This window comes from Hydra vulgaris, chromosome 10, assembly GCF_038396675.1.
Source record: "Hydra vulgaris chromosome 10, alternate assembly HydraT2T_AEP".
Lineage (NCBI taxonomy): Eukaryota > Metazoa > Cnidaria > Hydrozoa > Anthoathecata > Hydridae > Hydra > Hydra vulgaris.
In genome coordinates, this window is record NC_088929.1 from 36087247 (window position 1) to 36110766 (window position 23520).

At 27.9% G+C, this 23520-nt stretch overlaps 1 protein-coding gene and 1 long non-coding RNA gene across 3 annotated transcripts in view; one reads left to right on the plus strand and one right to left on the minus strand.

The window, feature by feature from the left end:
- Nucleotides 1-22279, plus strand: part of LOC100200820 (equilibrative nucleobase transporter 1) — a 57330-nt gene extending 35051 nt beyond the window's left edge. For both annotated transcript variants that reach the window (XM_065807909.1, XM_065807908.1), the window contains exons 5-11: nucleotides 9949-10070; nucleotides 13062-13096; nucleotides 13383-13523; nucleotides 13684-13919; nucleotides 14010-14083; nucleotides 21831-21954; nucleotides 22045-22279. In XM_065807909.1, the coding sequence (XP_065663981.1) occupies nucleotides 9949-10070; nucleotides 13062-13096; nucleotides 13383-13523; nucleotides 13684-13919; nucleotides 14010-14083; nucleotides 21831-21954; nucleotides 22045-22206 (894 nt within the window). In that variant the 3' untranslated portion in view covers nucleotides 22207-22279. The remainder of the gene's footprint in view (nucleotides 1-9948; nucleotides 10071-13061; nucleotides 13097-13382; nucleotides 13524-13683; nucleotides 13920-14009; nucleotides 14084-21830; nucleotides 21955-22044) is intronic.
- On the minus strand, nucleotides 10650-12624 carry LOC136085933 (uncharacterized). The gene is made up of 4 exons (XR_010641268.1): nucleotides 11502-12624; nucleotides 11256-11427; nucleotides 11012-11103; nucleotides 10650-10853 (listed from the first exon to the last, which is right to left on the minus strand). It is a non-coding gene; the product is annotated as an uncharacterized LOC136085933 (long non-coding RNA).
- Nucleotides 22280-23520: the final 1241 nt, after the last annotated feature.

Genomic DNA, 23520 nt, shown 5'->3' on the forward strand with positions numbered 1-23520 from the left:
GAGTAATAATTTCAATTTTTTCTTGTAAACATAGTATATATTTTTTTGGAATGTTATTATAGGCAGGGACAGTTTTTAAACCAGTTTAATTTCAAATTAATATTTTTTTTTTTTAGTTGTCAAATATATTTTGACAGCATAGTCTTATTTGAGTATTTTTTAAGTTTGAAAAATTGTTTGTGGTTAGCATAACGTTTTTTTAATTTGCCCTTGGTTAAGCCAATATATTGTTTATCAGGGTTGTTTTGCGAGGAAGCAATAAGTTTGTAAATAATATTTTTTGATAAGCATTAACCATTCATAGGACAGTTTGTAATTGCAATATGAAATTGTAATTGCAATATGCAAAAATTTGCTTGCAATTACAATTTTCTGTATTTTTTTTTTGAAAACTCATTTTTATTAATCAATGCAAAATTATGGCCTTTTATAACTCTTTCAATATGTACAGCTATAGCTTACTTTAATAGTATTTTTGTTAAAAATTTTCTGCAATTTGTTAGAGGGAAGAAAATGTTTGTTTATTAATTTTAAAAACGCTTTTCGAATATTTGTCGAATCTAGTAATTTTCTAATATTAGTATTTGTTGAAACATTTTTGCTGTACGATGGTTTGAACCAAACTCTATTTCTATTTCTATTTCTCTTTTTTGTAATTTTTGTTTCAAATCTTAGCTAGAAATTTTTAAATCCATTTTTTTGAGAGCATCTTAATACACACGTTCGCAAGAGTTAAAAGTATTTCTCTATTAGAGTTTCAATTTAATCTGTTGTTAATTGAAATAGGAATTTGTTTAAAATTTGAGGGGGATGGTTTGAATTTATAATAATATACAATAATTCATCATTAGCTTTTTTATAAGGCCTATAAAAATTTTCCGAGAGGTTAAATATGACATCATGAAAGTTTACAATTTTTAAATTAATGTTTATTTCAATTTGGAGGCCAATGTATTTGAAAATGTTTTAATTATTATTAAAATGCACAATAAAAGCTGAAAGAATGTATTTCAGCTAGCTAAATTTGTCAGAACACAGATAATACAAGACGTACGCGGGAACTCAACTTGCTATTCAATAAACCAATTATTAGAACAAAAGCAAGATGTTTCTTTGCTTCTTTGCTCGTAACTAGTTGCAAACTTTCAAACAATTTTATAGTTGATCAATTATTGTTAATACGGGCAATATAATAAACTATTCCAGCCGTTAGAAGAAAAAGCCAAAAACTTGAACTTTGAAGTCTGACTAAGTCAAATTAGACTTAAAAAAAACAAAAAACCTTGGGCATCTGCATAAAAAAAACTTAAAAAGTTCAATAGCTAAAATTTGTCTAGCTAATGAAGAGAGTTCTGGCAATGTATTTGAATGCAATTTCCACCAATCAAGAATCGGAAAGTCTTTTTTGGCATCAGGGAGACATTCATACTGGCACATTTCGCTCAAAATAGGATTCAGTTCGGATGTTGGCTCTTGTGTTTCAAGTCTGACGTTTAACTTGCGCTTCAGTTTTGAATAAGGGGACAAATCCGCTGAAAGGATTCTGGCAGCAGGTCGGCACTCAACATTATCCTTAACCTGTGAGGCTAACCATTCTTTTGTTGTTTGAAATTTTTTGAAGAGCTTCAAGTGACGTCCCTTTAAAGCAGGATTTAAGTAGTAAGCTGCAGCACTCAATAAGTTTCCAGTGTGACAAAGAGGAAATCTTTTCTCAATGCAGCTTTTCAAGTTTTTTGCATACAAGACACTGTAGTTATTTTTTCCATCCGTCTCAATAAATTGATCAATTTTTTCATGGATTAAATAAAGAGAATCGGCGACAGTGTTAATTGTTGGAATAGACTCAGCCGACCACGTTTCTGTAGCTTCTTTAAGTGGTGCCAAAATTTCTACTGCTCCCTCGATTGATTTCGACTGTGATGAACTGATGGTCTTTGAAGAAAAAATATCTTCATTTGCACATAAGCTGATAATTGCACTCTTTAGATGTAGGATAGAAGCCATACAATCCAGTTCACTATTCCATCTCGTGTCAACAGATTGGCGTAACTGTCTAAAATTGATTCCTTGAGCGTCTGATTCTGATACAAGCAACTCAGCTGCAACTGTTGACTGGTGAGTTAAAGAAGCCAAATCTTTGCATGTTTGCAACGCATCATCCATTCCAGCAGTCATTCCAAATGAGTCTCGAACTGTACATTGCAAAATATGATTGTTGCACAAGTATAGGTCAAGGCGCTTTGACAATTTGACTGCAAGTTTTATGTTTATTGCCTGGTTGTTCACGCAGTACATTGGCAAATCAGCAGGCAAATTCAGTTCTTCTAAGAAAGAATCCAGCTTTCCTTCAATTAAGGTACCTATGTTTCTGCCTGGGAACTGTTTGACATGGGGTGTCTAGTGATGTAATCTCCAATTTTTGTCAATAGCATGAAAAGCCCAAGAGATGTAGCTGTCCTTAACTCAAGAAGTCCAAAGGTCGGAAGTAAATGCCGCACTTTTTAGATTTGGCATAATCTCCGTTATTATGCCTCTTCATTCCAGCTTGAACTTCTCTAGACCGAATTAAAAGCTTTCTTGAATAGGTTGTTCTGTGATGAAGGCTCAGTTTAGGGTTTGCAATGTCAAAAAATTTCTTGAAACCTCTTCCTTCGACTGCTGAAAAGGATGCCAGATCAGTGCAAAAGTAATCCAGCATTGCAGAGTCAAACTGTTTTTGAGTGGAATTGTCTTTGCCATATTTGGACTTTGCAATTATAAAGCATATCGACCATGGTTCGTTGTTTCTCCTTAGTTGAAGGAAGAAGAGAGTCGTCAGTTTTTTCAGAATACTCATGGTAATCTTGGCTGTGTTTTTTTTCGAGGTTTTTTCTTGGTGACATTTTTGATCGTTGAAATGAGGCAAGAATATTTCTTTTCAATATGAACAATATGTGTCAAGTTGAATTCCACTATTAAACTAATGAAATTAAGTCGAAAGTGCACTATTTTATACAAAAAGTTTTTGAATTTAAAATCTAATTAAAAATATTTAAAATCTAATTAAAATTTTTAAATTAGATTTTTTTTTAAAAATCTAATTAAAATCACGGAGTCAAAATATTAATGAATTAAAAAAACAAATTATTAAGCAATTTGTAAATTATAATAATTTTTAATTTGGAAAATAATATAATATTTAAGTCTCGTTCTACTTCTCGCGAGAATTTTCTATTTCTCGTTTCTCACGAGAAGTCCCATTTCTCACAAGAAACGAGAACGAGACGAGATCTCGCTCATGGTTATTTGTTTCTATTTTAGAACTTTATGGCAATAGTGCAATCTTAGAGTTTTTTTAAATTTTCAAAAGCCATAAAAGTTATTTTTTAAGTGTATATAGGATACAACTAATGATTGATATTGACAAAATCAATATTATTATATCCCAAATGATTAAATGAGTCACTTAAGTTCATAACTGAATTTAGGTCTTTTAAGTATTAAAAAAAAATTTTGAAGTACCTTAATAGCCAAAAAAATAATAAAAGTAACATGATATTAAAATAAATATTTACTAAAATTTACATAATATGTAATCTTGTCAATAATTTTTGTAAATATTAAATGTAAAATTGGGGTTATTATATAATTATAATAACCCCTATTTTAAAGATTATTTTATTTAAAAATTTATTTGTTTTTGAATGTTCTTTTTATTTCACAAGATAACTTTTTTTTTCAGATTGAGTTTTTTATTTACTTTTTCAATAAAAAATTTTCTTTATTGATAAGTTTTGATTATTTATATTTTTATTCTTTGACAACTTCGGAACCATTTTCCTCATTATAACTTTACATTTCATCGTATACCCAAAGATTATTTTGTAGAAAAACTTTGTAAACTAACTAAACAAAGATCATTGAGTAAAAAAACAATGTTGTTAAGTTAAGAAAGATACAATAATTTCTATAAAAGTGATTTTATTTGTAAAAGAGATATTTTAAAACAAATCTTTTTTTAAAATTAAAAATTTTTTTTTTTTAACATTCCAAAACAACATTCCACTGTCACACTTGTGCTAATTATATAGAACCAAGGCCTACGCAAAGAGTTGTGTTTGTGTGTGTAGGGAGAGGGGGAAAGGGGAGAGACCACTCCATCATCAAATTTTTCGACAAAATTGAGTCTTTTAGACAAGTCAGTCTCAAATTTTGATCTTTTAGACTAATTAGTCGGCATATTTCAAAAAAAATGTGTTTTTTTTTAATCAGCAAAAAATTTAATGGCTTCCCCTTCAAGTGACACCTACCCGCGACGGCCTTATATGGGACGTTGTCCCCTAAAGGTGGATATGCCGATGAGCTTCTAAAACCTGTTTAACAGTTGAGTTAGTAAAAATTCAGGATCTTAGAACACATCTAGCCTAGTGAATACAAGCAGAAAAAATTTCTTTTAAAGGACCTTCATTTATCTGGCAGCTCAAAAAAAAAAACGCTCTTTTATTTGATAAAATTTTGCATTTTCACCCTCAGAACTTCTGATAGGATATGTTTCATCTATTGTTCCAATATAACTACGATATATATATATATATATATATATATATATATATATATATATATATATATATATATATAAAAGTAGCAAAATTAAACTTTTATTTATATATATATATATATATAATTTTGCTACTTTTATATATATATATATATATATATATATATATATATATATATATATATATATATATATATATATATATATATATATATATAAGTAGCAAAATTAAACTTTCACTACTTGCCTGATGATTGTGGTAACACATGAAACTCAGAGTTGCAATATTAAATTATATTACAAGAGCATTTACCTAATTTCTGGTACTACGGGTAACAGTAACATATATACTATATAGCTCTAGTTTATCTATTGAGCACTCTTTTAAGTATACAATATTTAGTTTGATATAGTTATAGTCATAATAACATAATTATAATGATATAAATACTTTCTCACCTGAAATGAATAAGTAGGATAAAACCGAAATGCAATTGACAACTGTTGCACATGTAAAATTATTTATAAAGTATAAATGCAACGATTCATTTGTATTTCACTAATTTCCAAAATTATTTTGAAAAAAGAAAATTTAATAAAACTCTTTACAAATGATAATGGCGATTTGTTTTTTATTTCAAGTTTGCTCAAGTTTTTTAGACTGGTCTGTACCGAACTTCTAAAAACGACATTAAATCTGAGTTTTCAAGAACATCACACTTTCAAACTTTGAAGGTATGACTTGAAATTTCAAGTTCGCTTCTTGCATTCGTAAAAGATTTTTGCTTTCTCATGTAGGTAGGTTTTTAAGTCCAACTTGAAAATTGCACATACAATTGCACATACATCTTGAGTTTGAGTACGCTCTTTGGATTTGATCAAGTCAAATTTCAGAATAGAAGTAAGACTTCAAATTTCAAGTTTGCTTTTTGCATTCCCAACTTAATAAAAAGTTTGAAAATCCTAAATTAAAATAATATTCCATGGTGAGTATTCTGGAATTTCTACAACAGTAATTTTCTATTGACTTTTATTAATTTGGTTTTTATAATGTTGAACTCATTAAAGATCACTGTTACTACATTACAACTCACATAATTGCTGATATAAACAGTAAAAATATAAAAATCAATCAAAATTCTATGAACAAATTTGTTAAAAGTTTTTACATACTTTTAAGGAGATCATTATTTCATTAAAAAATCATCATCTTTATACCAAGCTTGTTAGAACTATTAAATAATCCGTAACTTGACATTCAGAACGGTCTTAAAATTTTCAAAAATATCCAAACTTTTTAAGTTTAACTGTTTGTAAAAGTTATTTTATTTAATAATCTGTTTAATTCTGGTAACTCCTAAATTTATTGTTAATATAATATTTTCTTAGAATCATTCTTTTTATAAATTTTTAAATTTATAACTTCCAGCGCTGTCCCAAAGAGATTTTAAAGAAATGAAGGTGGGGGAGGGGGAGAGAACCTTTTTTTTTTTGCCGACTAAGCCAAACAAAACTTTGTTTGCTAACTACAAAAACAACTTATCCAGAGTGGCAATAACTTTTATTCAGAGTGGCTAATGAGTAGCAAAGAGGTAATATTATCTTTTTTTAATTTTTAGTTTTTCTTGATATAAGTCTTCGCACTGATTGTTTGAAGATACGTTTTTTATGATTTTTGACTAAATTTAGAGCAATTTTTAAGCAATGGCGCAAAAATTACTCTAAATTTTCTAACGTGTTCCTCTACCAAAAAAAACACCGTGTTTATTAATTTAGGCAAGATGTTGTACCTATCTTTCACTGATAACGATAGATAAATTAACACTTTGGCTATTGTAAAGTGATTTTTTGTTATACTCTAAGCTTTTTTCCAGTCATACGATAAACTCTATGTTTTACCTTATTTTGGTATCAAATGATTTTTTCTATATATACTGCTATTGGAGCCTTGGATCAAACAAGTCCAAATCCATAATGGTTTTCTTAAAAGATTGGATAAAGGATATTCAATCTTTTGTTATAAACTAAACTAGATCAAAACGTATTAATGTGATTCAAAAGTATATATACACATTTTGCTGTGGTTATTTTAGGTGCTCCAAGACATTACAGAGCACCGCTGAAGAGAATTCAACTTGAAAGTTTACGTTTGGTTCATGTCTAAAAAAGGCCTGGAAGGCACCGAAAAACAGATTAATGTAGGATCCAGCATTTTTTGGTATTTGAGATAGCTAACAGACATGGCGCAAACTTCAAACATTTGTATGTTTATACTTATTTTAAGTAATGATGCTTTGCAAAGTATTTCAATGATTGGAGGCTGGGAGCAATAAATGCCCTAAAATTTCAATCCCCCTGGCCCAAACGTGAAAGCAACAAGTTGGAATAATTATTTTTTTCGTTATTCCTTACTATGTTTTTATTCATTAATAAATTTTAAGTTTCTTAGTACTAAATCTTAGCATTCATAAATTATGACCATATAAAATTTTAAACCTTCTCAATTTGAGGGGGTTACAAATTTTATATGGTCATAACTTTTGAACGCTTATAGATTGTTAAACAATGCTTAAAAATTTTTAGTGAATATACATTTAGTTAAAAATAGCAAAAAAATTATTTCATTAACTTGTTGCTCTCACGTGAGGGGCGGAAGAGATAAAATTTTAGGGCTTTTTTGTTCCGAGCCTCCAATTATTGCAAATTTTTCAAAAGCATAATTATTTGACATAAATATTATCATAAAAATGTTTGGATTTTGCTCCATGTTAGCTTTCTCAAACACAAAAAAATGCTGGATCTGTTACTGCCACAGATCTCTTGTTTCTGAAGCAAATTTGATTCAGAATTTAGCCTTTAAACGCTGCAAATGTACAATAAATATTTATATACATATAAATTTTCATCTTAAGACAAATTTCTCAAGAAAATATGTAAAATATTTTTAAATGTACTTTTAAAGTTTAGAGTTTGCAGTTAGGTATTGGATCAAAAATCAAATTATTAGAACCATTCATTAACGAAATAGCAAAAAAGCAGTCGCTGTAGCTAGCTCCTTAAACCTACTCTTCTTTTTTTATAAATGTTTTTTTCTAGAAATCTGTATTTGAAGTTGCTTCTGAGGCTTCTCCAAGCTCATCATACGCTCTACATTATCTTAAATAAATTTATTGTAAGCATAGAAAAATTGAACATTTTATTACGAAATATTTTTCTGAATAATATTCTATTCTGCAATTCATTTAAAAAAAAAATATTTATATTTTTTGTTTTGAGTACTAAATTTCTTAACCTATGGTTTTACATCTGCAGCAGACTCAATATGCATTTGCCAATAGTCTTGTTGGTCTTAAAAGTTAAAATTAAAAATAATACAATGTAGATAAAAACAAGGTTTAAAACGATATTGCAAAAAACTTATTACATTTAATTTTGAAAAGATGAAATCAAAGTATTATTTCTATTGATTTCATTTTTGTTACATTTCTACTGATTTTAAGAAAAGTCTGTCATTGGAAAAAAAATTAATTTAGACTTATTTTCTTTGCATTTTACAAATTTTAAAAATATCAAAACTTATCGCATCGCAGGTCAAAAACCGCGATGCCCTGGAGAGAGAAATGTAGTCCGACATTCTATTAATCTCTTTGAGTATTTTATTACTTATAATAAAAAGCTGCCTTAGTTTAGATAAATGCACTTTGAAATTCATGAAATTCAAGGCGTTTGAGACAGCTCTATATTTGTTAACTTTTACCAAACGATCTAATTTTTTCCACAAGTTCACAATAATCTCTACACTTCAGCAAAGTCTGAATGTAAATAATTTTAAAGTTTGGAACAAGTCTACAACAAAGTCTGAATGTAAATAATTTTAAAGTTTAGAATCTTTATATTTTATTTATGCAAAAAGGTATTTTAATTTGAAGTAGTTTTATCTTTAGCTTACTATTGTGTAACCTTTTATGGTTTTATGATATAAATAATTTATTCTCCGCTTAACAGTTTTATTTACGGCTATAGCTATATGAGCTCTCCGACATAATGGCAAGAGGTTAACAAAAATAATGGTCGTCCAGGAAACTTAGCTAATCTTGTACCAACTTCTTTTTAAATAACCAGAGCTTGAAGTGGGTAAACTGAATGACATTAAACGCATCAAACAAATATCTAACTGGTGTGGATTGGGCCTCAATGTATCGTGTTTAAAAACCACGTTTTTTTCAATTTGCTAACGAATTTGTGCGTTTTTAAAATACCACGAGTTAACAAAAATAATCGTAATAAGTATGCGCACAATTGGTACAGAAAAAAACCTTCGATTATTTGTAATGACGTTATAATATAGTTAATAACTTGTAAATTTCTATTTGTGCCAATTATTTAAAAATGCCATCTAAAAATGTAAAAAAAGTTAAAAGAGTGGCGCGGGTATAAATAGTCATCCAATAAAAATTTAAAGATCTAATTAAGAAAACAATACCTTGGGAATATTTTATGACATTCCGCGTACTAAAATTTGATACTTATACTAGTTATACTAGCGTACTAAAACTTGCTTATGAGGGTCAAAACAAGGGTTAATATATACAATATTTTGATAATGAATAAAAGACGAAAGATTTTTGTGTGAAATAAAGAAACAGAAGAGTTATTAATAAAAAATATCGAAAAATAAAAAACCTAAAAACTATTGGTTATTCCAAATGCAAAAATAAGTTAACTCAAGCATGAACTGTACTGTAATACTTGCATTATTTTCATTTGGTATCACCCTTCTATGTCAGGTCGTGGTGGTATCACCCGGGGTGGTCCGCACCCCTTAGTGACGCTACTCCCTCTCTCTCTCTCTCTCTCTATATATATATATATATATATACATATATATATACATATTTATATATATATATATATATATAATATATATATATATATATATATATATATATATATATATATATATATACATATATATGTATATATATATATATATATATATATATATATATATATATATATGCATGCAGTGCCGGTTTTAGCACTACCAGCGCCCTGAGCGAGATTTCTACGGCGCCCCTAGCTTAATTTGACCCCATTCAAAAAAATATGTATGTATGTATTTATGTATGTATGTATGTATGTATGTATGTATGTATGTATGTATGTATGTATGTATGTATGTATGTATGTATGTATGTATGTATGTATGTATGTATGTATGTATGTATGTATGTATGTATGTATGTATGTATGTATGTATGTATGTATGTATGTATGTATGTATGTATGTATGTATGTATGTATGTATGTATGTATGCATGCATGTATGTATGCATGCATGTATGTATGCATGCATGTATGTATGTAAAAACAATGCTTAAAATTTGTTTAAAAAGTACTTTGCTTTTTAGGTTGTCTACGAGGCAGGATTTACTTTAAAAAGCATTGTCATTGCTTATACTGCCGTCAGTTTTATAATGACATTTATTGGATCACTTCTGTTAGTTCCTGATAAAGAAAAGGTTGTAGTAATGTATGTTTGTATATAATACTACTTTTTTATTTCTTCGTTTTTCCAACTTTACTCTATATACGTTTTTACTTCACATTCCTGGAGTTTTATGCAAAAATATATTTTATCTTTTGAACTGATTAAAGTAAACATAAAAATGTCCCACAAGTGACATTATACTTCCAAAATAAATAACAACAAAATGTATAACAACTGCTGTTGTTGCTAATGAAAAAAAGTCATTATATTAAGCATTATAGTTATACTAGTTTAAACATTTCAAAAAATTTCAAACATTTATATTTAAACATCGCTATATATATTTGCTATTACATCTAAATATTATACTATGCATATATAAAAAATATCGCAAACATTTAATTGAAAGCGGCAATAGTAATTCCTTTAATAAAAAAATTTGCACTCCTTTCCTAAAATAAAAAATCATAAACCTATGTTTACTATTTTTATTATTTTTCAATGCAATAAAAAATAATTTTCTCAGCAAAAAAAAATAAAATCAAACTAAAAGAAAACATAGCTTCAAATATTATGCTTTATTCAAATACTAAGAAACATTTTTAAAGTATTTTTGCAATTATTTTACTTTTAAATGTTGGCAAACGACTAAAACGTTCTGTTGCTTTCTTAAAACGACTAAAACGTTCTGTTGCTTTCTTAAAACGACTAAAACGTTCTGTTGCTTTCTTAAAACGATTTGTGATTGCTTTAGATTTATGCCTAGACAAAAGTTAACAAAACTACTGAGAAACCAAAGTTGCGCAGCCAATAGCTTTTATTGGACTAAATAAAAATCATAGTATTTTACCCAATTTTATGTTATACATACATTTTTTTTACAACTACTTTATTATCATTTGAAATAAAAGATTCGTATTTATTCAGCAAGATATTATTTTATTTTATTCATTTTTAATTCAATTGAATTATAAATACAATACCTTTTTTGTTTGTTTAAGGTGCCCCAAGATGCAATGACAGATCCAGGATATTTTGGTAGGTGGCGTTGGAGGGGAGAATGTGGAAATGATACCTAGAGTGGTCAGCGTAATTTTTTGAAAAATTAAAAGTTTGACTATATTAGCGAGATTTGAGCATCATAAATAACTTTTTCGATTAGCTACGTAAATAAAAAACAAAATTTAATTTAATAAATCAAATTTAAATAGTATAAAATCTACACACCTATATCAAAGATTCTCTTCTTGTCAGTTGCAAATCTATCAATTGCATTATCAAATTTTAAAGGCATGATATTGTCAATATATAGTAATGCCAAGCTAGTTAAACGCTTATCATAAATTTTGTTTTTGAAATGGTAGAGAAAATCTAAAAAAGTTTCTTGATGGTTGCCAATCTAAAAAAGAAAATTGATAAGTAACAGAGATTAAAACTAATATATAGTATTTTAGTTTTGTTTACAAATTATACCTTTCAGGAAATATATCGAAAGCTTTTGATAACGTTAAAAGATGGCTTTGCATATGTGAGCGTAGTTATTTCCACCTTAAATATTCATTATAAATAGTTTTCTTATCTTGAGGTCTTATTAAAGAAGTAAACATTCCTACAGCTTTAACCACATCAGTCAAACTACGTTTGAGATATCACTAATAGTAACAGAGCAAACAATTATATAGTTAGTTGCTGTTGGTTTAAATACCGTCTCTTCATAATTTGATTCCCTGATTCTCGGTACAAAGACCAAATTGCTATTTTGTAATATTGACATGCATTCTATTCAGGGACGTTGTTTCTATACAATTGCCTACATAAGACACGAGAAGTGAATAAAGTAATGTTTAAAGCATTCATCAGGCCAAAAATGGCATTCTCCCATGCTTTTTTTTTGTTTTAAGCCACGTTAAAAGAGATTTTTTAAAAATAGTTTATGGCATTTAATGCAAAATTAGATCGTTATTGACTGTTTGCAATAGTCTAGACAATGCTACTATAAATGCCATTACTTTTTTTATTAACAGAATTGTAAATAAAAGTTGGGCGTTTCTTCACGGTTCTAAACATGTAAATAATTTCGTGCATAGAACAAGTAGAATTTAAAAATAAAAACAGTACGTGGCTACCACAATGCACAAAAACTGCAGGTAGACCCAGCTGTGGTACGTGCTCCTAGACGCCATTATGCCAGCCAGACATACCTGATGCACCATTGTGTCTTTGACCTACTTAGCAAGAAAGATCAAGATAATGGTCTTAAAGAGTTTGAATGATAAACTTTTGAAATGATAAACTATCCAAAGTTTTCAGGCTCCCCAAAAGAAGCAGTGCGGGCGTGGCGCAGCGGTTAGAGCGCTTGCTTTATAAGCAGGAGATGCAGGTTCGAAACAAGTTTTGGACATATTTTCGCGCACGGTATGGAAGGAGGCGTGAACTTCCTGGTTAAATGCATTTCCGCGTTGCTCTGTGACGAGACCGTTAGGTCTTCTTGGTGCACCTAAATAAATTAAAAAAAAAAAAAAAAAAAGCAGATGATTAACTCTACATGATATACTTTAGAACTTTAAAATAAAAATTATTTTAAGGTAGATAATATTTGAAGTCTGTTGATGAGTATAAATATACTTCAAAACAGCAATAATACAAAATATTGCAATCTATTACCTCTACATTCGGGGTTTTATGGTTTGTTTGATCCCAGATTCCAAGTGTTATAACTTTTTGAAAAACATTTTCATTTGATAGAATTATAAACATACCTAACTGTAACATTTTCTAGATGTATAAAAGTTTTATCTCAGAAATAACTTTGAAAAGTTTATGTTATTCCTTGGCTAAGACACCGAAAATATATATTTAAATTTTGCGTCTTTTACAACGATTTTTTCTTTTTAAGACGCAAAAATTAAAGTCCATTTAAAAACTTTGTACCTTTCATTTTAATATTATTTAAATTTCATCTTTTTAAGAAAATAAAAAAGGAGAATTATTTCCCCTTTTTTCTTTCGACTATATTAACACATTGTATTTTAGAAATGATCAAGTCAAAAACGAAAGAGGAAACCAAGGTAACCATTTTTCAATATACCAATAGTGTTAACATTTTAATTAAAAAATGAAAAAGAATGTTTAAAATATATGATAATTACTATTATAAAAATAATTCCTATTTTAACAATAGTTACCATTATAAAAATAATTACTATTATAAAAATAGTTACTGTTATACAAATAATTACTATTAAACAAATAACTACTATAATAAAAATAATTACTATTATGAAAATAATTACTATTATAAAAAAAAATACAATTATAAAAATAAACTGTATACTTTTGTTGTCACATGAGCAGGTTCCATTTTCAAATCAATATTTTCTCTGATGTATTGTTTACAACTGTTGGTTTTGACAATTATACAATTAAAACTTTGGTATTATGTTGGTTCAATGCATGACAATATTTCAATATTAACCTTAAGCAACCAAAAACAAGGTTTATTAATTATTAATGTATATAAAAATAATATAAAATCTAGATTTAATAATTTTAATTTTTTTTTAATATTTACAAACACACCCATACAAACAAGCCGACCTTTTCTCTTTCTTCCACTTACACAGAAAAATACATATTATAGTTAAGTATAATTTAGTGAGTAAATACACTAATTTGTTTGGTTATATTCAACTTGGCGGAATATTCGTAACACCAATAGTTGGTCTTTTATTTCAACAAAGCAATAAAGCTGTTGACGAAAAGCTTGCATGCCTTCAATATTCAGATAAACACATACCTGAAATTCGATCTAGCATTAGACCGTTTGTTGTTACAATAGTGTTGACACTTGTTCTATGCGTACTTTCATTGTTTGCGGATTTAAGGTTGGAGGTAATATTTTTTAAAAAATGTTTAGATTCCTCTCTCATTCTATTTTTTTATTAAACTATACTAACCTTTTAAAGTTTTTATTTCTTACAGATACCCTGCTATATGCTGTACACTGTAGTTCGAGGATTTTTATATGCAAACAATGCAGCTTTTATTGGAATTGCGTAAGTTTAATTTTCCCTCAACTTGTTTGATTTGCTTGCATTTTTTTGAATAACTAGTAGCAAATTAAATTTAAATTTCTGTGTATAATACTATTTATAATAACATAAAGATATTTAAAACCAAAGGTAAAAAAAATGGAAAGAATAAAAGATTAAAAATGTTAAAAGCAAAATTGAAATTGATAAGATTGGTAAGAAGTAAAAAAAAGAGGCATATTATTTGTTAAAGCTAATGTTATTAATTGAGTATTAGAAAAAAATATTTTTAGTAGAAATTGGTATAGTATAGACAGATGGTAGTGATAATTTTGTATGGGTAGCTGTCTTGTTTTTATTTAGTTTTGTTATGAAAACAGAACTTAAACAATAATTTTTGCTTTTTAATGGTTCATTGATATTTTATATAGTTTTTGTCACATGGTAGTCTACCAAGAAAGTAATATAAAGTATTTTTATGTGTTTAATATCATTTATTTAAATAATATGTAATGATTTATATAACAAAGGAACTTTTTCAAAGAGATAAGTGGAAAATAGTTTTGAAGGATTGGTCATAATTTGTCTCAATATGGTGCGTATATCTAAAACAAGAACAGGAAGGTGACGCAGTGGTTAGAGTTCTGACTCAGAACCAAAAGATTAATAATTCAACGATGGCTCTAAATCAAGAAACAACATTAACATGAAAGGAAGCGTGGATTTTCTGTTTAAATGCTCCTCTACCGTGCTCTGTTATACTGTAATTAATCTTATTAATAAAAATAACAAAAAACCAAAAAAAACAAAACAAAAAAACAAATATAGCTTGATAGATGAAACTATTATTTCTTAGGTTGCTGGTTATAAAATATCTTAGGTACAAAAATTACCAATGTTTCGAGTAGAGCGTGGCAAAACATTGATATTAGTATCGAGTATTTTCAGTATCGGCATTGTTTCCTGGTACCAGCATCAGTATTGGCATCAGTAACCTATGACCCAATACTTTATATTTTCTATAATAATATAACAATGGTTTTTAGAACTCAATTTTAATTTTTATATAATTTTTTTTCAGTTAAAACTGTAAAAACGTTTTATGCACATCTTTGTTTTAATATTTAGATGTTTATTAACTATGATTTTTGAATCAAATGGTTGTTATAATGATAATGTTTAATAATAAAATTGTAAACTATAAACAATAACAACAACACTATGGAACAAATTTTTACTTTTGTTCTGTCCTTGGGTTGAAAGTGTGTTTTCCTTACCCTTTAGATCTAGAACAGAAAAGAAATCACTGTTTTTCCAGGAAAACTTTGCTTCTAAGACCCGGACAATAAAATTTGAAAAATTGCGTGTTTCCGAGAAAGTTCTCAATTAGCTTTCAATTCCGAGCTTCCTTCAATAATATTCCTAAACTGTTAAAGTTGCCTGAACTGCAAGAGTTTTTATAATTATCTGAAAACACTTTAGAAAGTTCAAGAAACTTACAGAACTTTAAAGAAACCCTTTGAACTTTCTATAACGTTCTTGAACGTTTCAAAAGCAGCTGTAAAAGTATAAAACCACAGGGTTGTTACTGCAGGCTAAAAAGATAACAATTCGTAGTTGAAGAAAAGTTATTTTTGATATGGTATCAAGAGGTTGTTTGGGTCCAGCTAACTCATTCTGCTACGTGTGCAAAGAATTCATAAAGACAGGAGCAAAAAAGTATTCCTTAAAAGCAAGTTATAAAATGTGCAAGACCTACTTTAGCATGCGGATCGGGGACCAAGACAAATGCTGGTGACTCTTTGTGAAGAGTAGTGAAAAGTTGTTTACTGAACCATAACTTGATGTGCAGCGGTGGCATATGCACTTTATAATGTTCTGTCAGCATTTTCCTTATCAAATTGCTCTTCCCAATAGAAAACATGGTCCGTTGTGGCCAGTCCTTTGTGCGTTAATGCGTCTTAGTGTCACGGCTTTCTTTAGGCAGAGTAAACATGGAAATTTTATTAACTGCCGGTTCAGACTCCTTCTAGGCTGTGTCGGCCAATTTCATGAGACAGCATAAAATCAGATAGCAAGGCAGATACTGGAGATATGAAATACGGTTGCGAAGAAAAAGTTGAGGATAAAATACTCTACTTCAACAACAAGAATGACGTGAAAAATTTAATTAGGGACCTCGGGCTAATGAAATCAAATGCTGAGCTTCTGATACCCAGGCTCAAACAGTGAAAATAAGTTGATGATAGCGTACAAGTTACGGATCAGAGCAGGCGGCATCAAAGACTCTCCAACTTCTTCGGTCGACGTGATTGACTGACCTTCTGCAACGATTTTGCCGGTCTATTCCAGGCTATAGGTATTGCATGTAATCCTATTAAATGACACCTATTTATAGACAGTTCATACCGGAGCCTCAAAGCCATGTTGCTTCAAAATACATCTTATAGAGGACTACGCTATGTACATCTTATAGAGGACTACGCTAGTGTAAAAATGTTGCTGAGTGCTTTGAAAGTATGACGACTACAGATAGGAAAACATTGGTAATTTTAAAACGGTATCATTCCTCGTGGTTAATCAAAGTGGTTTAATAAAATTTCCTTGTTTACTCTGCCTAAAGAAAGCCGTGACACTAAGACGCATTAACGCACAAAGGACTGGCCACAACGGACCATGTTTTCTATTGGGAAGAGCAATTTGATAAGGAAAATGCTGACAGAACATTATAAAGTGCATATGCCACCGCTGCACATCAAGTTATGGTTCAGTAAACAACTTTTCACTACTCTTCACAAAGAGTCACCAGCATTTTAAAAAGAGATCATAGAGTGTGAGAATTTTGCAAACTTGTTAAACAGAATGGAGAGAGCGGCTAGGAGCAGTTTTGTTGCAGTTCTTCAGGTCTTCCTAGGTAATCACAAAGCTAAAAACTATGTGGAGTTAATGCAGACTCTCATAGAGAATTACGCCAAAATGGGATGCTGAACGTCTCTGAAAGTCCATATCCTTAACTTGCAACTCGACAAAGTCAAAGAAACCTCAGGCACTTACTTTTAAAAGCAAGGCGAGCGCTTTCATTGATATATTTCGGACTTTAATTGTTGTTAACAAGGAGAGTACAGAAAAACATGACGGGGAACTATATTTAGGTGCTACTTCGAAAGAGTCATTCACAGTACATTTGTAAATCCAGAAAATTTAAATTTTTGAACCTTTTTAAGTGGTTTCCGACTGTGTTTGTCTACTCCTTGTGCAATGTTGACTTTTACCTGAACATAATAACGAAAACGAAAAAATATTGTTTTATTTTCAGGAAAAAACGTGTTTTCTTTGTCCTGTTATTGTGTAAGCAAAGTTTGAGTTTGATGAAGTCATTTTTTGACATACTTTAAACAACATAAGCGGTTGAAATATAAAACTTAGAAGCCAGGAACAAAAATTGTGTTACATAGTGTAATCATATATTTTCGGCGCAAATAAAACTTTTAAGTAAACGAATAATTAAAATAAATAAAGAATTAAATTTAGTTTATATCAAAGTAGTGATCCTTGAAGTCACAAACTCTGTTCCACGGCTTAATAATACTGCTACTAATAAATTCTAGATTATGACATGTGGCGAAGAACTAATAAAAGTTTTTCTCCGTAGAGACAGTTTCTATTCGACAATTTATTTTGATAGGCTAATACACATTAAAAAGCAATTATATAACTTTTTACATATTTGTGGTACAAATGTTGAAGTTATAAATTCATTGGTAATATAATGAGTTATAAAATTGGTAGAAAAGTTCAATTGTGCATACTATGAGATTCCTTTAACTTTATATTTGAATCTGTTTTGTTAAAGTTACATATCTGATGTTAAATGAATTTTTATTTTTAGGGTAGTCCGGGGCAAATTGGCCTGAGGGAGAGGCTGGCCGTGTCAAGTTTTTTTTAAATATTATATGCTTTAGCGAGCTGAAAACCTAGGTAAAGGTTGGTAGTAATATAATCCTCTTTCTAAAACAAAATTGTACTTGCTGGATCCAAAAACAAATTTTTTTGGATTTAAAACAAAAATAACATAGTTAGAAGTGTGGGGCCGTTTTTTAAAATCAATTTTTGATACATCAAAGTAAGTTTTAAACAGTTTGTTTGACAGTAATGCAAAATTCAAGTTAGACTTAAAGCTTATAGTTGAAAAAATTCTTTAGTTTATAATGTTAAACAATACTGGTTAATAGTTTGTTAAAAAAAGCGTTTAAACTTTAAACATTTTGATAAAAAAGGTTGGCCTAATGCAAATCAGACACGTTGGCCATATGTTAAAAAAATCACCAACACGCTTTTTTGTTAAACAAATTGTTTTCATTTCCGATTATAATATTTTGTGTCTTGAAATGGTTTGAAAATAAAAAATATATTCAGGGTAAATAATAGAAATTAGAAAAAATACGAGTTTTAAACATTAACTATACTAAGAGAGTTTCGTACTAAGGTCCACCGCACTTCATATTTCAAATATTACCTGTTTTTTTATTTAAAAAAAACCACAACAATAAATCATGAAGATATCGGTGAAAATTAAATTTGTCTTTGTTTCAAACTCCTGAGTCAACTTACTCCAGTATCAGAGCACCTTAGCCAATCAGACGTTACCAAATGAAATCAATTTAAAATGTATTAAAAACCAAGTATGAATATTTAAAAATGCTATTTATGGGTTTGTCTAAGTTCTTGTGAACCTCTTTTTTTAAAAACAAAACAAAAACAAAACCTGAAAGACACGTGGGCCCATTTAAGACACGTAGGCCCGTTTATTTGCTGAATATATACATATATATATATATATATATATATATATATATATATATATATATATATATATATATATATATATATATATATATATATATATATACATAAATATATAAATATAAGTTATAGAAAAATTATTTCACAGTTGGGAATTGTTATAATTAATTATTTAATAGCTGTAGTGTTTTGCACCAGGAAGTTGCATCAACTACATCAGATAATTAAAAAATCATAAAAAGAACTCTTTAGAAATAGGATAAGTTTTAGACTGATCATTTGTCTTTATATTTTTTTAAAAGGAACTTATTTTCATGTCTGCATTTAGAAATTAATTCAGATTTTTTATTCAATAAATTTTCTTGATCTAAATGAGTAATAATTTCAAATTTTTCTTGTAAACATAGTATACATTTTTTGGAAATGTTATTATAGACAGTCGCAGTTTTTAGGATAGACCTGTTTAATTTAAAATTGCTATTTTTTTCTTTTAGTTGCCAAATATATTTAGACAGCATAGTCTCTTTTGAGTATTTTTTATGTTTAAAAAATTGTTTGTGGTTGGCATAATGTTTTTTCTATTTGCCCTCGGTTAAGCCAATACATTGCTTATCAGGGTTGTTTTGCGAGGAAACAATTGATTTGTAAATGATATTTTTTGATAAGCAATTGCCATTCATAGGGCAGTCAATTTTTTGCTTGCAGTTAAAATTTTAAGTATTTTTTTCTTTGGTAAAATCATTAATATTAATCAATGTAAAATTATGGCCTTTTATAATTTTTAAATACTTTTTGCTGCTATAGCTTACCTTAATAGTGTTTCTATTAAAAATTTTGTGCAATTTATTAGAGGGATTGAAATATATGTCAGCTAACTTTATAAACGCTTTTCCAATAATATTTGAAACATTCCTGCTGTACGGAAGGTTGAACCAAATTATATTTATATTTCTATTTTGCTTTTTTTCAATTTTTGTTTCAAGTTTTAGCTAGAAGTTTTTAATTCTGCTTTTTTTAAGAGCATCTTCATACACGCGTTTGGAAAAGTTAAAAATATATTCATTAGAAGAGTTTTGATTTAGTCTATTGTTAATTGAATAAGAATTTGTTTTAAGATTTGAGGGAGATGATTTAAATTTATATTAATATACGATAATTCATCATTAGGTTTTTTAAAAGGTCTATAAGAATTATCGTGTGGTTAATTAAGAAAATTAACAATTTTTAAGTTAATGTTAATTTCAATTTAAAAGCCAATATTTCTGAAAATTTGTATAACAATTTTTCTGATTTTGTCAAGTTGAGGCCCTGATTTTCTTTGCATTATAATTAAACTATCATTGCTATACAAGCCTAATTGATTAAAATGAACTATTTTAGATAGGGAATTTAAAATATATAAGCCTACAAATTCGCAAATTTCTTCTCCGTCGTAACTTCCCATTGTTACATCAAAGCACTCGTACATGGTTTTTTCTTTCACGTCTTGTTATTAAAATAGAGTAATGTTTTTCTGCAATGTTTAATTAGACAAATAGTGTCGTCTGTAATTTCAGGATTTTTCCAATCTTTCCAAATTTTAAATTAACTTTTAAATGCAGACATGAAAATAAGTTTCTTTTAAATATTTATAAAAACAAATGACCAATCTAAAATTATCCTAATTCTAAAGAATTCTTTTCATCATTTCTTAATTGAAAAAATAGAACGCTTTATTAAAAGAATTCGTTGAAAAGCCCATTTTTTCTTAGGGTCTGAAACAATAAAAATACTATAATTGAAAATAACCTAAAATTTTTTTTTGGATTTAAAACAAAAAATGCCCCACCATTTTTTCCAAACCTAAAAAAATTTGAGAGCTGTTTATTACACTTGATTAAAACAATAAAATTTTGAAACAATGATTTCCAAAAGGAACTCAAATTAGACATAAATAATATAAAACCAAACCCTAATGTTTGAGTTTTTACTGATAAAACAAACAACATATACCAAATTGCCCCAGATAATTACTATAAATTACTGCGCGATGATATTTCTAATAATTACGCAAAAGCCCCGAAAAACATAGAAAATTCAATTAATTTAGAAGGCCAAAACATTGCTAAAACAATTAAATTAGAAGCTAGAATCGAATCAGTCGCACCAGCGCAAGCGTTTATCACACTAAAAGATCACAAACCAAATTTTCAAAATAAACTCCCTTGAAGGCTACTAGTACCTTCAAAAAGTAAACTAGGGCACGCTAGTAAAATGAAATTAGATAAAATAATAGTATTTGAAAAAAATTAAATTTGCAACAGTGGAAAAATACCACTGATGTTATAAATTGGTTTTCTAAAATTACTAATAAAAATGAATGCACATATACACAATTTGATATTAATGGTTTAGAATGTCAATATATATATATATATATATATATATATATATATATATATATATATATATATATATATATATATATATATATATATATATATATATACATAAATATATATAAATTTATATATATATATATATATATATATATATATATATATATTTATATATTGACATTCTTCCTCTTGAACCTACTGATGGTGAAACATGATGTTGAAGCTAAAAGTTAGATAAGCGTTTTTATTAATTTATTATTGCTCTGTTCTTTAAGAACATTGAGCACTCTATTTGTAGAATGCACTGACATAATTTATATATAAATAAATATATATATTTAATATATATATATATTATATATATATATATATATATATATATATATATATATATATATTTATATATAAATATATATATATATATATATATATATATATATATATATATATATATATATATATATATATATATACTTTTTTTTGAAGTAACTTTGAAGTTATTCAACTCAAATATAAAAAAATTATAAATCCATTTAATCATAATCTAAAACAATATAAAATTATTTTTTAACTTTTTCTTTCAAAATTAGATTTCCAGCATCACAATACGGAACGTTGTTTGGCTTAAATATTTTTGTTTCTGCCGCTCTTGGATTTTTCCAGTATGCCCTATTCAACCTTACAAAACATGCATTTAATGGAAATTCGTTTTGGGTATTTTTTTTTTAATTTTAGTTTTATATAGACACTTGAAATAAATGTCTTGTGTATTAACATTTTAAAATTATATTTATTATTTTTCAGATAAACACAATTCTTTTAATATTGGTTATTACCTGCTTAATTCATCCATTATATTTATTTTGGTACTGCAAACAAACTAAAGTTTCATTAGATAAAAAATACGATGATAAGAAGCCTTTAATAGAAAGTACTCCAGATCCATATAATGAGACTTGTATATAGCTAACTTGGTAGCACACATGTTATAACAAAATACATATCGGTTTTTTAGAGTAGAAATATATAAACAGAAATCTTTTGTTGTGTTATTTAAAAATCAAACATAAATTAAAATTATATTCGATTTATAAAAAAAAATTGCTTTATTGTATTACTTACTGACTTGGTTAACACTTTACTGTTTTATTTATATAGAGTTTTGTTAATCATATATGGTTGACTATTTAAATAAAACTTACACAAGCAATGCAAACAAAAAGCTTTGGAAAATTTTTTTTTCAAACAAATTATTTACTCACACTCATGATTTACTTAGTCATTTACAATACATAATTATTTTAAATAATCTAGCCGCTATAAACTTTTAGATCTAGCCGCTTTAAATCTTTGATTTGCAATAAGATTATATTTTATATATCAAACAGTATTAATTCTTTCTCAAAAAAATTTAAATCTTACACAATATTGAGAGTCCCATAGTTTGTTACTATTACTTTTATAAAGAGCAGTGATTCCCAGTAAGTGTTTTCCAGTAAATCCTTGACTTACCAACATGATAAATTTAATGTTTACAACTTTTAGTTTTAAACATTAGTGCCTTTTATTAAAATTTTATTTCATTAAAATTAGTTAATGCTATTATTTAAATATTAGAGAGTAAACAGTTCTTAAAAATTAATATACTACTTTATGACATTTATAGCTGAACTATCTTGTCACATAGCACCGTAGAAAAGCATTTAGGAAGCTCACGCCTCTTTCCTTAACGATGTCGCAAAATATGCCCAGGGCTGCGCCACGGCATATATTTAATGTAGTAAATGAAGTTCTTCGGATTTATTTGTAACGCCGATACTTTAATAAATTTGTAGTTCAAAAATCTTATTTCTAAATCCAAGTTTAAATCCAAATTCTATTTTGTAAATTTTAAGATCAAGTTCTGCAAGTTAAGAATATAAAAGTATTTAAAGTCAACAATACAAGCAACAACAATACAAGCAACAACAATACAAGCAACAATAATACAAGCAACAGCAATACAACCAACAACAATACAAGCAACAACAATACTAGCAAAAATAATACAAGCAACAACAATACAAGCAACAACAATACAACCAACAACAATACAAGCAACAACAATACAAGCAACAACAATACAAGCAACAACAATACAAGCAACAACAGTACAAGCAACAACAATATAAGTAACAACAATACAAGCAAGTTTAAGTTGAAATTTTGAATATTTTGAATTATGTTTTTATCAAAAACCACTTCTATTATCTTTAATTATATATTCTAATAATCTTTTTT